Source organism: Molothrus ater, chromosome 16, assembly GCF_012460135.2.
Source record: "Molothrus ater isolate BHLD 08-10-18 breed brown headed cowbird chromosome 16, BPBGC_Mater_1.1, whole genome shotgun sequence".
Taxonomy (NCBI): domain Eukaryota; kingdom Metazoa; phylum Chordata; class Aves; order Passeriformes; family Icteridae; genus Molothrus; species Molothrus ater.
Window position 1 is genome coordinate 1,247,324 of NC_050493.2, and position 12,159 is coordinate 1,259,482.

At 57.5% G+C, this 12,159-nt stretch overlaps 1 protein-coding gene across 1 annotated transcript in view; it reads left to right on the forward strand.

The window, feature by feature from the left end:
- PKD1 (polycystin 1, transient receptor potential channel interacting) overlaps positions 1-12,159 on the forward strand; it is an 82,243-nt gene that overhangs the window by 61,465 nt on the left and 8,619 nt on the right. Inside the window, 13 exon segments of the mRNA XM_054516530.1 lie at positions 2,931-3,075; positions 3,896-4,498; positions 4,937-5,093; positions 5,351-5,603; positions 6,108-6,303; positions 7,292-7,462; positions 7,780-7,923; positions 8,420-8,630; positions 10,111-10,237; positions 10,860-10,976; positions 11,122-11,171; positions 11,321-11,523; positions 11,977-12,076. Coding sequence (XP_054372505.1) covers positions 2,931-3,075; positions 3,896-4,498; positions 4,937-5,093; positions 5,351-5,603; positions 6,108-6,303; positions 7,292-7,462; positions 7,780-7,923; positions 8,420-8,630; positions 10,111-10,237; positions 10,860-10,976; positions 11,122-11,171; positions 11,321-11,523; positions 11,977-12,076 — 2,477 coding nt within the window.

The window sequence follows — 12,159 nt, forward strand, 5'->3', positions numbered from 1 at the left end:
CCCCTGCCACCTCTGCCCCTGCCACCTCTGCCCCTGCCACCTCTGCCCCTGCCCGCTCTGCCCCTGCCACCTCTGCCCCTGCCAGCTCTGCCCCTTCCCGCTCTGCCCCTGCCAGCTCTGCCCCTTCCCGCTCTGCCCCTTCCCGCTCTGCCCCTGCCACCTCTGCCCCTGCCTGCTCTGCCCCTGCCACCTCTGCCCCCGCCACCTCTGCCCATGCCAGCTCTGCCCCTGCCCGCTCTGCCCCTGCCCGCTCTGCCCCTGACTGCTCTGCCCCTGCCCGCTCTGCCCCTGCCCGCTCTGCCCCTGCCTGCTCTGTGCTGCTCCTCTGGTTGGCAGCTGCAGGAGAGGCCTCCACGGGCTGGAGAATGGGAGAGCCATGGAATGGTTTGGGTTGGAAAGGATCTTAAAGCTCACCCAGTGCCACCCCCTGCCATGGGCAGGGACATCTCCCACTGTCCCAGGCTGCTCCAAGCTCTGTCCAGCCTGGCCTTGGGCACTGCCAGGGATCCAGGGCAGCCTCAGCTGCTCTGGGCACCCTGTGCCAGGGCCTGCCCACCCTGCCAGGGAACAATTCCATCCCAATATCCAATCTGATCTTCCCTCTTTCAGCTTAAAGCCATTTCCCATCGTCCTGGCCCTCCATCCCTTGTCCCAAGTCCCTCTCCAGCTCTCCTGGAGCCTTGAGGCACTGGAAGGAGCTCAAGGCTGGACCCCCCCAGCTCTCCCAGAGCAGAGGGGCTCCAGAAACATTGGAATAAATTGCTGGGGGAGTCACAGAATCTGTGAGGACAGGCTGGGCTCCCATCAGGAGTAACACAAGTGGAGCTGCTTTGGGCCAGGGACCAGTGCCCAGGTGTGATGCTGCTCCCAGCCCTGTTTCTGCCCTACAAGATGAGAAACCCCTCTCTGCATTGCTCTGCTGCTCACTGGAAGCAGTGGGATCCTGGCAGTTTGCAGCCCCCATCCCCAGTGCTGGTGCTGGTGGATTTAGGAGGGAAGAGAGCACAGTTAGGTAATGCACTTGTGCTTTGGTGCTCAGCCAGGCTGCTCTGGCTCCTCCTCCCTCCCTCCCTAATCTTTGCTTTGGGGCCTGGTCAGGTTCCTTGGCCCTGGCATTGCTTGCCCTGCAGCCAGGTCAGTGTGGGCAGGCCCTGCATCCCACCCACAGAGTCCTGAGCTGCTCCCTCCCCTGCCTCTGAGCCTGCAAACCTCATAAATCCCTTCTTTCTGTGCCCCTCTGTCCGGGTTTGGGGTTGAGCACATCCCATTCCATGCTGGAGCAGTTTGTTTCTGTCTCTCCCACCTCCTCCTGCCTCGTGACTTGGTTTTGCTGTGGGAGCTTAGGTCTAGAAATAGAAGTTTTATTCCACGGGGAAAGCTGACATTCCAGGATTACTTTGTGCTCTGGGCTGGAATGAAAAGCTTAGGAAAACAGAACTCCAGAAATTCCCAGGTGGCTGAGACAAGTGGAGTTCACACATTCCTTTCCTGCACAAGTGTCCATCAGGGCTGGTATATTCTTGATTTTACCTACAAGGGAGAGGAAAAATCAGAATTAGTTTCTCCTGGAGGGATAAAAAAAGAATCTTGGACTTTTTGGTCAATTCTCCTCCCTGAGTAGGAGCTGCCCTTGGGTGGTTCCTCCCCATAACCCAGTGTCTTCCCCACCTCCCTGATTCCTGACTCCAATTCACACAGTCTGTCCTGGCTTCTCAGAGCTTACAAATAAAGCAGAAAAGGGGGAATTCAAGACCTGCAGATGCTGTTTTGATTCTTCACCAAAACATATGGTGAATCACGGCTGAATCCTGTGATGATTAAAAGAAAAAAGATGAATAAGAGTGAGGAAGGGGGTTGTAACAGCTTCCATGTGTTCCTCAGTCCCTCCCATCCAGCCCTGGAGAGTGCAGGAAGCTCCAGGCCATGGCTGGAACATTCTGTTTCTTGGACACATCTGGGAGCAGAGGGAGGGACATCCATCATGCCTGAGTGGCAGGATTCCTCCCACAGCCTTCAGGAGGATTTGGACACCAAAACGGATTCGGCTGGGGCTAAATCCTGCTTCCATTGGAGGTCGTGGAGGGGATGGAGGAATCCCATGCGGCTCCTCCTGCTTGGTTGCTGTGTGTGGTCCCAGGGGGGAGGTGTGCCTGGTCCCTGTGAGTGCACACCAGGGAACATGAATTTAGAATCACAGAACCCTGGAATGGCTTGGGTTGGAAGGATCAGGTTGCTCCAAGCCCTGTCCAGCCTGGCCTTGAACATTTCCAGGGATGGGACAGGCGCAGCTTCTCTGGGCAACAATTTCCTCCCTTTATTCCTCTTCCCAACCCAAAAGCATCCTCTGCCAGGCATCCTCTGCCTGCCTGTACACTGGCACTTGGGAATATCATGGGAGGCAGATGGAAGAGTCTTGGGGCTATGTCGCAGACATCTTTCATGAAAAATCCTTTCTTAGGATTTTTCCTTGTGAAAAGCTGCAGTTTCAGCAACCAAAAGTAACCAATGGTTATCTACTGCTATAGAATGCAACAGGTAGACCTATGATTAGTCTCCTGTGGATGTTTAGATTTACTGACCACTCATGGCAGAGCTGGCTCTTGCTCTCTGTCTGAGACACAGATCTTTGTTATCCATTCTTGTCTATTCTTAGCTTAGCTAGCTTCTGAAGAAACCTTTTCCTTTCTATTTCTTTTTAGTATAGTCTTAATGTAACATATATCATAAAATAATAAATCAAGCCTTCTGATCATGGAGTCAACATTCTCGTCTCTTCTTCATCCTGAAAACCCTTGTGACCCGGGTCACAGGGCTACCAACAAGTTTGCTGGCCACTGTCAGGGTGAGCAGGGGAAAGATCTCCTGAGAGCAGAGCCAGCTGGGCTCTCCCTGGGCTGCTCCTGCTCTGTCAGACCCTGGTCCCTCTGCAGGTGGTGAGCAAGGAGCTGGTGTGCAAGTCGTGCCTGACAAGGACCCTGAACAAGCTGGAGACCATGATGACCATTCTGCAGGGAGAGACCACGCAGGGCACGGTGACCCCGACCGGCATCGCCGACAACATCCTCAACATCACAGGTGAGCCTTGTCCTCTGGCTGGGGACAGGGCACAGCCCCAGGGGCAGCAGCAGCCTGAGGGGAGCTTTCAGGCTCCCTCCTCTGCCCTTTGGGCTTTGGCACAGATTTTTAGGAAGCTGCATCTGCCATTTGGAGTGTGGCATCCCAGCCCTCTCTGCTCCCTGCGCTTTTCCCAGGGTTGTCCTGGCTTTGGCAGCTGCTCTGTGGACATTTCCATCTGACAGTTGTTAATATAACCCACTAATACTCCTAATAAGCTCACTAATACTCCAGGGGATTCTCTTTTTAGTAAACAACGAGTAACAGCTATGGCTTCCAGATGCCTGTCTTCCTGGTTGGAGTCCAAGGAGGCTGTCAAACCTCACTGGGGCTTCTGGGAGCACTGTGTGGAAATTCCCACCTGGGTGACCTGGAGGGAAGCAGAGACACCTTCTCTGCACCCCTGGTTACCTCTGCACTCCTTTCTGAGTGTTGTGCATTTTACAGTGCAGAAGCTTGGGAACATGTGTTTGTTTTATCCGTTCCCTCCCTGTTTCCTGAGCTGTGGTTCTCTTCACTACACAGGAGGGAAATCAAGCGTGTGGTGATTAAGTATTCCTCACCAAACCTGGTAAATTAGAGAGGCTGCAGGAACTGCTGACAGCTTTGCTTTTAGCTCTGGGCTATGAACACTCCGGTGGGGAAGGTCATGTGCAGAGGAACAGTGAGAAGACAGCAAGGAAAACCTTGTCTGATTGCTTTGGGAAGGTGTCAGGTGTTCTCCTGACTGTAGCAGTTATCCAGGCCATTTACCACTTCCTCTTCATTTCCCTCCTGGCAGGTGACCTGATCCACCTTGTCAATACAGTTTCACAAGAATCCAAGCCCCAGGAGCTGCTGGCTGATTCCCACAATTTGCTGCTGGCTCCCAAAGCCTACAACCTGTCTTCCAGCCTGATGAGAATCCTCATGAAATCCCGGGTGCTGAACGAAGAGCCCCTCGAGCTGGTGGGAGGAGAAATTAAGGCCAGAGGCAAGAGGTCTGACCCCTTTAACCTGCTTTGCTATGAAAACACACCAAACTGCCAGTTCTCCATCCCCCAGGCCTTCAACTCCACCCTTTCCAACCTGACGGATGTCATCCAAGTCATGTTCCAAGTGGACTCCAATCCCTTCCCTTTTGGCTACATCAGCAACTACACCGTGTCCACCAAGGTGGCCTCCATGGAGTTCCAGACACACAACGGGGTGCAGATCCCCATAGGGAGCCTGGACTCTGAGAAAGCCATCACTGTGATGGTCTCAAACAGCACAGAGCCTGAGAATCTCGTGGCTGGCACTGAAGTCATCGAGGCAAGAACATCTGTGAACCTGATTGTGATCATGGAGAGCAACAACAGGGAAGCAGGACTGCACTTTCAGCTCACCTACAGAGTCCTCAATGGTAGGGCAGACAAATCCATCTCTTTGTTGGTCCTTCCTGTGGGAGAGGAGGGCTGGGTGTGAGGGATAACCAGTGTGGGAGGGGATGCTGGGTGCCAGCAGCAGGTTCCACGCTGCATGGTCGAGGTTCTGGCTGTCCTGGACAATCTCCATGCCCAGTGTCATCCTTGCTCGTGGATTCTGGCCCTGAGAAGCCTTTTGCTTTTCCCAGCCCTTCTGTTGAGCCACATTAGCCCTGGAAGGCATTGTCCAGTCCCTCTCCCAGGCAGGCCCAGTGGTACCCAGCGCTCAGGGATCCTCTGAAGTGCACACTGAGGGGGCACAGTCTGGAATAGCATCTCCCACAGCTCCCTGCATTCCTTCTTCCCTGAGCCCCAGACCTGTGGCTGAGCCTGCCAGGGGTTTCTAAAGCCCTTTCTGTTCCTTCCCCTCCCCACAGAGCATTACCTGGCCAGTGAGCCCGAGCCCTTCATCATGGCCTATCTCCACCACGAGCCCGAGCCCAACGAGCACAACTGCTCTGCCTCCAAGAGAATCAGCCTGGACGCCCTGGCTGGAAGTGACCACAAGCTCTACACCTTCTTCACCTCACCCAGGTAAGAGAAGCCTCCCTGTCAGCCTCAGGCTGTGCTGTGGATCCTTGTGAGGGGTGCTCAGGTGGTCTGTGGAGCCCCTGAGTATCTGCACAGCCAAAGGGTGTAAATTACACCACATTCATTGGGCTTTTCCTCCTTTCTGAGTGCATCCCTGCCCCTGTGGCTGGAGGCTTTCTGTGGTCACACCTCCACCAGAATGGGGCTGGTGTCCCTTCAGGAGGCAGGGGAGTCATCTCCTTGCTCTTTCCCTTCCCCAGAACGGACGACCCCATCCAGAAATACTACCTGAACATCACCAACCACTTCAGCTGGTCGGCAGTGGAGGTGACCCTGGGGCTGTACACGTCCCTGTGCCAGTACTTCAGCGAGCAGGAGAAGCGCTGGAAGACAGAAGGAATTGTCCCCCTGGAGGAGACCAGGCCAGACCAGGCTGTGTGCTTGACCCAGCACCTCACAGCCTTTGGGGCCAGCCTGTTTGTGCCCCCAAACTCTGTCCAGTTCATCTTTCCCGTGAGTACCACAAAGCAGAGCCTGTGCCGTGCTGTCACACATAGAACAGGTTGTTGTCACCTGGAGCAAAGCCATAGGCTCCTGTTGGTTTCATGTCCAAGCTGGCACCAGCACAGGCATCTGGGAGCCTTTGGGAGGTGCAGATGGGCACAGCTCAGGGGAAGCTGTGTTCCCTGGTTGGGAATCCTGGCTGGAAACAGACCTTTGCAGATGGCTTTAGTCCCTGGCCTGGACACCTCGCGCTGTGCTCCCCTCCTAGGGAGATGCCAAAGGTTCCTCCCAGCTGTCACCCAGCGCTGTTTGATCCCAGGGAGCTGCACCTGCCAGCTGCTCCCTGCTTCCCAGGGGCATCCAGCTCTCCCTGGCTGTGTCCCTGTGACGTGAGCAGGAGCTGCTGCTGCTGCCGGCTCTGCGGGGCCGTGGCTGTGAGCGGGGCCATGGCCAGGAAGGGAATGGGAACGGGATCCTCCTGGGCTTGCCTTTCAACACTTTTCTCTTCTGCAGGCTCCAGGCCCAGGGCTGAACTACATCGTGCTGCTGACGTGTGCCGTGTGCTTTGTCACCTACTCGGTGGCCGCGCTGATCGTGCACAAGCTGGACATGATCGACCTGAGCCGCGTGGGGGTGATCCCCTTCTGCGGCAAGAACGGGATGTACAAATACGAGATCCTGGTGAAAACGGGCTGGGGCAGAGGCTCAGGTGAGCCCACAGCCTGCTCCCGTGCCTGCTGCCCAAGGGGACACCTGTAGCTCACCTGAGGTCCCACCTCAGCACGACACGCTCTGAATGCTCCCTGCAGGGCCCAGAGCTGAGCTGCAGCTTCACTCCAGGGCTTCCCACAGCATTCCCAGGTTTTATTGTCTGATGATGGGGCAGGTCAAGAGAATGGTTTGGGTTGGAAGGTTCCTCAGAAACCTTCTGGTTCCAACCCCCTGACATAGTTAGGGACACCTTCCACTAGCCCAGACTGCTCCACCACTGGCTGTTGTGTTGGGAAAGGCAATTGCTGGTGGAAGGAACCACCCAGGAGAGAAATCCCCCCATCCTGCCTTCCTTGACTGGGCTGTGGTTGCAGAGGCAGAGGTTGTTCCTCACTTCTGACCCTCTCCTGCCCAGCTGGCCCTTTGGATGGCTCCTTTTGCTGTCCTCCAGAACCCATCACTTTGTTCTGAGTCCTTCCCAACAGCAGGCAGGCACCAAGTTTGGCTTCCCTTCGTGGGCTGGTTTGTAGATAGAGCTGTCACAGCCAGGGCTGGGCTCCATAAGAGCTGTGCATGAGGGGTGAGGGAGGGGAGTGCTGCCTTCCCTTGTGTGGCAGTGGTGTTTTCAAACCTGGCATCCCACTCCTGCCAGGAGATGAAAAGGGCACACCTTCCCTCACCTGCTCGTGGAGCTGCCAAGAGCAATGTGAGTAAAACAGCTCCTAAACCCAGGGCTGCTTTCAGGACATATCTTAATCTCAGCTTCTGCAAACAGCAGTGTGTCTGTTGACTCCTGGCTCTTCAGGGCACCATTGTCACTGCTTCAAAAGTCAAACAAGATAATTGAATCCTTCCCAACAGCAGGCAGGCACAAAGTTTGGCTTCTCTTCATGGGCTGGTTTGCAGATGGAGCTGCCACAGGCAGGGCTGGGGAGCAGCTGCACCTCGGGTGGGCTTCTCTGAGGGAGCCCCTTCCTTCCCTGCAGGTACCACGGCCCACGTGGGCATCGCCCTCTACGGGGTGGACAACAAGAGTGGCCACAGACACCTGGATGGGGACAACGCCTTCCACCGCAACAGCCTGGACGTGTTCCAGATCGCCACGGAGCGCAGCCTGGGCAGCCTCTGCCGCATCCGCATCTGGCATGACAACAAAGGTGGGACATGGAGGGGCCTGCACCGCGGGAGCTGGCCCCTGGTCACTGCTGGATCGTGGGGATGCTGTGGGGGACTCCTCACAGACTGGCCAGGTGCCACCCCAGACACAGAGGATGCAATGTGCTGTGCACTGTGATCGTAAATGTCACCTCAGGGTGAGGTGGCTGTGCCACGCTTCCCTCGTGGGTGCTGTGCAGTGCCCATTGGTGACGGTCGTGTCACTGTCCCACTGACAGTGCTCATGTGGCCCCTCAGCTTCGCGGGCTCACCCAGGAAATGTGTGCCATGAAATAATTGCTTTGTGTGCCCCGCTCAGGCCTGAGCCCCTCGTGGTACCTGCAGCACGTCATCGTGCGGGACCTGCAGAGCAGTAAGAGCTATTTCTTCCTGGTGAACGACTGGCTGTCAGTGGAGAGCGAGGACAACGACGGCCTGGTGGAGAGGGAGGTGTTTGCTGCCAGTGAGTGCCCCACATCCCCTGGCTCCTTCTCACCCCTGGGGTCTGGGCCCCTCCTTATCTCCAGGCTGAGCCCCTTTCCCAGCTCCCTCAGCTGCTCCTGGTGCTCCTGCCCCTTCCCCATCTCTGTTCCCTTCCCTGGACATGCTCCATCCCCTCCAGGACTTTCTTCTTGTGAGGTTCTCAGAACTGACCCCAGGACTGAAGGTTCCTCAGCAATGCCCTGCACAAGGGACAGGCACTGCCCTGGGGTACAAGCCAGGTGCCATTGGCCTCTTGCCCACCTGGACACAGCTGGGCTCATGTTCAGCCTGTCACCCCCAGATCCTTTTCTGCTGGGCAGCTTTTCCAGCCCCTCATCCTCAAACCTGGAGCACTGCATGGGGAGGGCCCCTGTGGATGCAGTGTGGGTACTCTGGAGTTCCTGGAATGGATGTGGCCAGCTCAGCTGGGTCCCCCAGGTGCTGCAGCCACCCTGAGTGTGTCCCTCTGTCCCCAGGTGAGAGCGAGCTGAGGAGCTTCTGGCGGATCTTCGTGGCGGAGCTGCAGCGTGGGTTCTTTGAGAAGCACGTGTGGCTGTCCCTGTGGGACCGCCCGCCCCGCTCCCGCTTCACCCGCGTCCAGAGGGCCACCTGCTGCTGCCTCCTCATCTTCCTCTTCCTCTGCGCCAACGCCGTGTGGTACGGCATGGTGGGCAGTGTCCACCTCAGGTGTGTAAAGGGTGTGGTGGGCAGTGTCCATCTCAGCTGTGTTTGGTGTGGTGGGCAGCGTCCATCTCAGGTGTGTTTGGTGTGGTGGGCAGTGTCCATCTCAGGTGTGTAAAGGGTGTGGAGGCAGTGTCCACCTCAGGTGTGTTTGGTGTGGTGGGCAGCGTCCACCTCAGGTGTGTTTGGTGTGGTGGGCAGTGTCCATCTCAGGTGTGTATAGGGTGTGGTGGGCAGTGTCCATCTCAGCTGTGTATAGGGTGTGGTGGGCAGTGTCCACCTCAGGTGTGTTTGGTGTGGTGGGCAGTGTCCATCTCAGCTGTGTTTGGTGTGGTGGGCAGTGTCCATCTCAGGTGTGTATAGGGTGTGGTGGGCAGTGTCCATCTCAGGTGTGTAAAGGGTGTGGAGGCAGTGTCCACCTCAGGTGTGTTTGGTGTGGTGGGCAATGTCCACCTCAGGTGTGTTTGGTGTGGTGGGCAGTGTCCATCTCAGGTGTGTATAGGGTGTGGTGGGCAGTGTCCACCTCAGGTGTGTTTGGTGTGGTGGGCAGTGTCCATCTCAGCTGTGTTTGGTGTGGTGGGCAGTGTCCATCTCAGGTGTGTATAGGGTGTGGTGGGCAGTGTCCATCTCAGGTGTGTAAAGGGTGTGGAGGCAGTGTCCACCTCAGGTGTGTTTGGTGTGGTGGGCAATGTCCACCTCAGGTGTGTTTGGTGTGGTGGGCAGCGTCCATCTGAGGTGTGTTTGGTGTGGTGGGCAGTGTCCACCTCAGGTGTGTATAGGGTGTAGTGGGCAGTGTCCACCTCAGGTGTGTTTGGTGTGGTGGGCAGTGTCCACCTCAGGTGTGTATAGGGTGTAGTGGGCAGTGTCCATCTCAGGTGTGTTTGGTGTGGTGGGCAGTGTCCACCTCAGGTGTGTTTGGTGTGGTGGGCAGTGTCCATCTCAGGTGTGTAAAGGGTGTGGTGGGCAGTGTCCATCTCAGGTGTGTTTGGTGTGGTGGGCAGTGTCCATCTCAGGTGTGTATAGGGTGTGGTGGGCAGTGTCCATCTCGGGTGTGTTTGGTGTGGTGGGCAGTGTCCATCTCAGGTGTGTTGGGCAGTGTCCATCTCAGCTGTGTTTGGTGTGTCCATCTCGGGTGGGTAAAGGGTGTGGAGGCAGTGTCCATCTCAGGTGTGTAAAGGGTGTGGTGGGCAGTGTCCATCTCAGGTGTGTTGGGCAGTGTCCATCTTGGGTGTCCATCTCCTCCTGCCTATCCCCTTAGGGCAGGACACATTTTCCATCTGCTGGGAAGAGCTTCCTTGCTTGTACCCTCCCCATTCTGAGAGTCTGGCACCGGGACATGGATGACCAAAACCAGCCTGATTTTGGTTTCCAGGCCCGTTTCCTTCTGTGCACATCTGGAATTCCTGGTTGTGCCCTTTTGTCTGCTGCTTGCTGGCCTGGCCACCCCAAGTACTCCTGCTGACACTTTGTGTGCTCCTCCCTGCAGCAAGGTGGCCGTGTCCAGCCTGCTCCCTGTCACTGTGGACACGGTGGCTGTTGGCCTGGTGTCCAGCGTGGTCGTGTACCCTCTCTACCTGGTCATTCTCTTTCTCTTCCGGATGGCTCGTGGCAAGGTAAGGAGAGGGGATGGCTGCAGGCTGCTCAGGTGGGCAGGAGGCACCAGCTTTGCTTTTGGGAGGCTGAATTCTGCCTTTCCTGGGACCTCTCTCCTGCAGCTGGGCTCTGCCCTTGCCAGGTTGTGCTGCACCAGGGCCAGGCCTGCCCTGGCCTCTCCCTCCCGGCGCTCAGATCACTGCTGGCCTCTGTCAGTGCCCAGGCACCAAAAGGCAGATTTCAGAAGCTGTTTAGGCACTTCCTCCCTCAGGGTTTCAGTGTGTGTGACAGGCACCCAAATGCCCAAGGCAGGAGCCAGGAGCTGCTCAGTGGAGCCTCTCTGATGCCTGCCCTGGGCAAAGCTCAGCTGAGGCAGCTGGGCAGGATTAGCTGGGGATTTACCGACTAGTTAAGCACAATTAGCAGCCCCATTAAGTATTGCAGCCAGCTGCTTGGGGGCTGATGAGCAGCTAATGTGGCTGATGCTGCTGAGAGCACACGGGGAAAGCTCTCAGGCTCGGGGGCTTGCAGCTGGGACAGCCTGGGTGGCCCTGGTTGTGGCACGTGTGGTTACTGGGGTCAGAGGAGGATGGGCTGGTCTCAGTGGCAGTGTCACCTCTGTCCCTCCCGTGTGCCCTGCAGGTCTCCATCAGCCACACCGTGACTCACTCAGACCAGCAGTCCCTGGAGATCGACAACTACCTGGACTCCTCAATCCTTGACAGCTCCTTCCCCACCTTCCCCGGGCTCCAGGCAGAGGTGAGTGCTTCCCTCCCCGCAGCTGGGCAGGCTCCTGGAGGTGCCCGGGGCTAAGAGCAGCTCAGTGACCCCCGGTGCTCCCAGCCACTGCTCTGAGCAGGCTCACACCCGTGTCCTGCTCCTGAAACCTTCCTGTTCCCCACAGGCCTTCTCTGAGCAAACCAAGACAGATCTGTTCCTGGAGGACTCCAAGAGGTGCGTGGGTTTCTGGAGATGGAGCAAGCAGGGCTTCAGTCTGTGCTTGGCTGGGCTGGGCTTGGCTCCCACAGCTGTTTCTGCAGTCCCACCAGGTTCCTTTTCTCTGCTCCCCTCATTCCTGACCCCCCATTCCCATTTTCCCTCAGCCTGGTGCCCTGGCCCTCCAGCGAGGCCCTGCTCAGCTGGCCAGACCTGCTGAGCGACCCCTCCATCATGGGCAACACCATCCAGAAGCTGAAGAGAGGCCGGGCCAGCCGCCACCTGGGGCTGGAGGCGCCCCTGGGCCCCGAGGAGGACACGCTGTCCCTTGGCATCCACCAGGGACAGCCCCGGTACTTCTCAGCCTCAGGTGAGCCCCTGGCTCGGGCAGAGCTGCTGCCATCAGCGCTGGCTGCACCCTGGAGGGCAGGGCAGGAGGGCTGTGCCTGCTTTTAGTCTGGAAAAACAGAAATCCTGGTGGGCAGCAAACTGGGAGCCAGGAGAGGTGTGTTCCCATGGGAATGCTGCAAGCAGCCAGCGCTTCCTCACTGGTGTCAAAGCCACAGGGTGTCCCTGAGGCTCTGGAAGTGGCTGGAGAAGGAGAACTTGGCCTTCTGAAGCAGCTCTGTGGCCAAGCTGGGACGGACAGGAGCTGCAGGACAGGGAGCAGGGGAGGGCTGTCCCAGGGGCAGGACATGGCTGTCACCCTCCTCCTCCTCCTCCTCCTCCCCAGTTCCAGCAGGTGCTGAGCCACGCCCTGGGGTGGTGCTGGGGGCTGTGCTCGGAGCTCCTGCCGACGCTGTCTGTGCTCTCTCTTTCCCAGATGAGGATCTGATCCGGCAGATCCTGGCAGATGGAGCCAGCGGCATCTCCCAGGACCTGGGGCCGTACATGAGGGCAGAAACAGATCTGATCTCAGGCCTGTGAGTGATCTCAGGCCTCCCTCACACCCAGCTGGGCTCAGCTGCCTTTGGGATGCTTTCACGGGTCACTCTGTCCCTGCTGG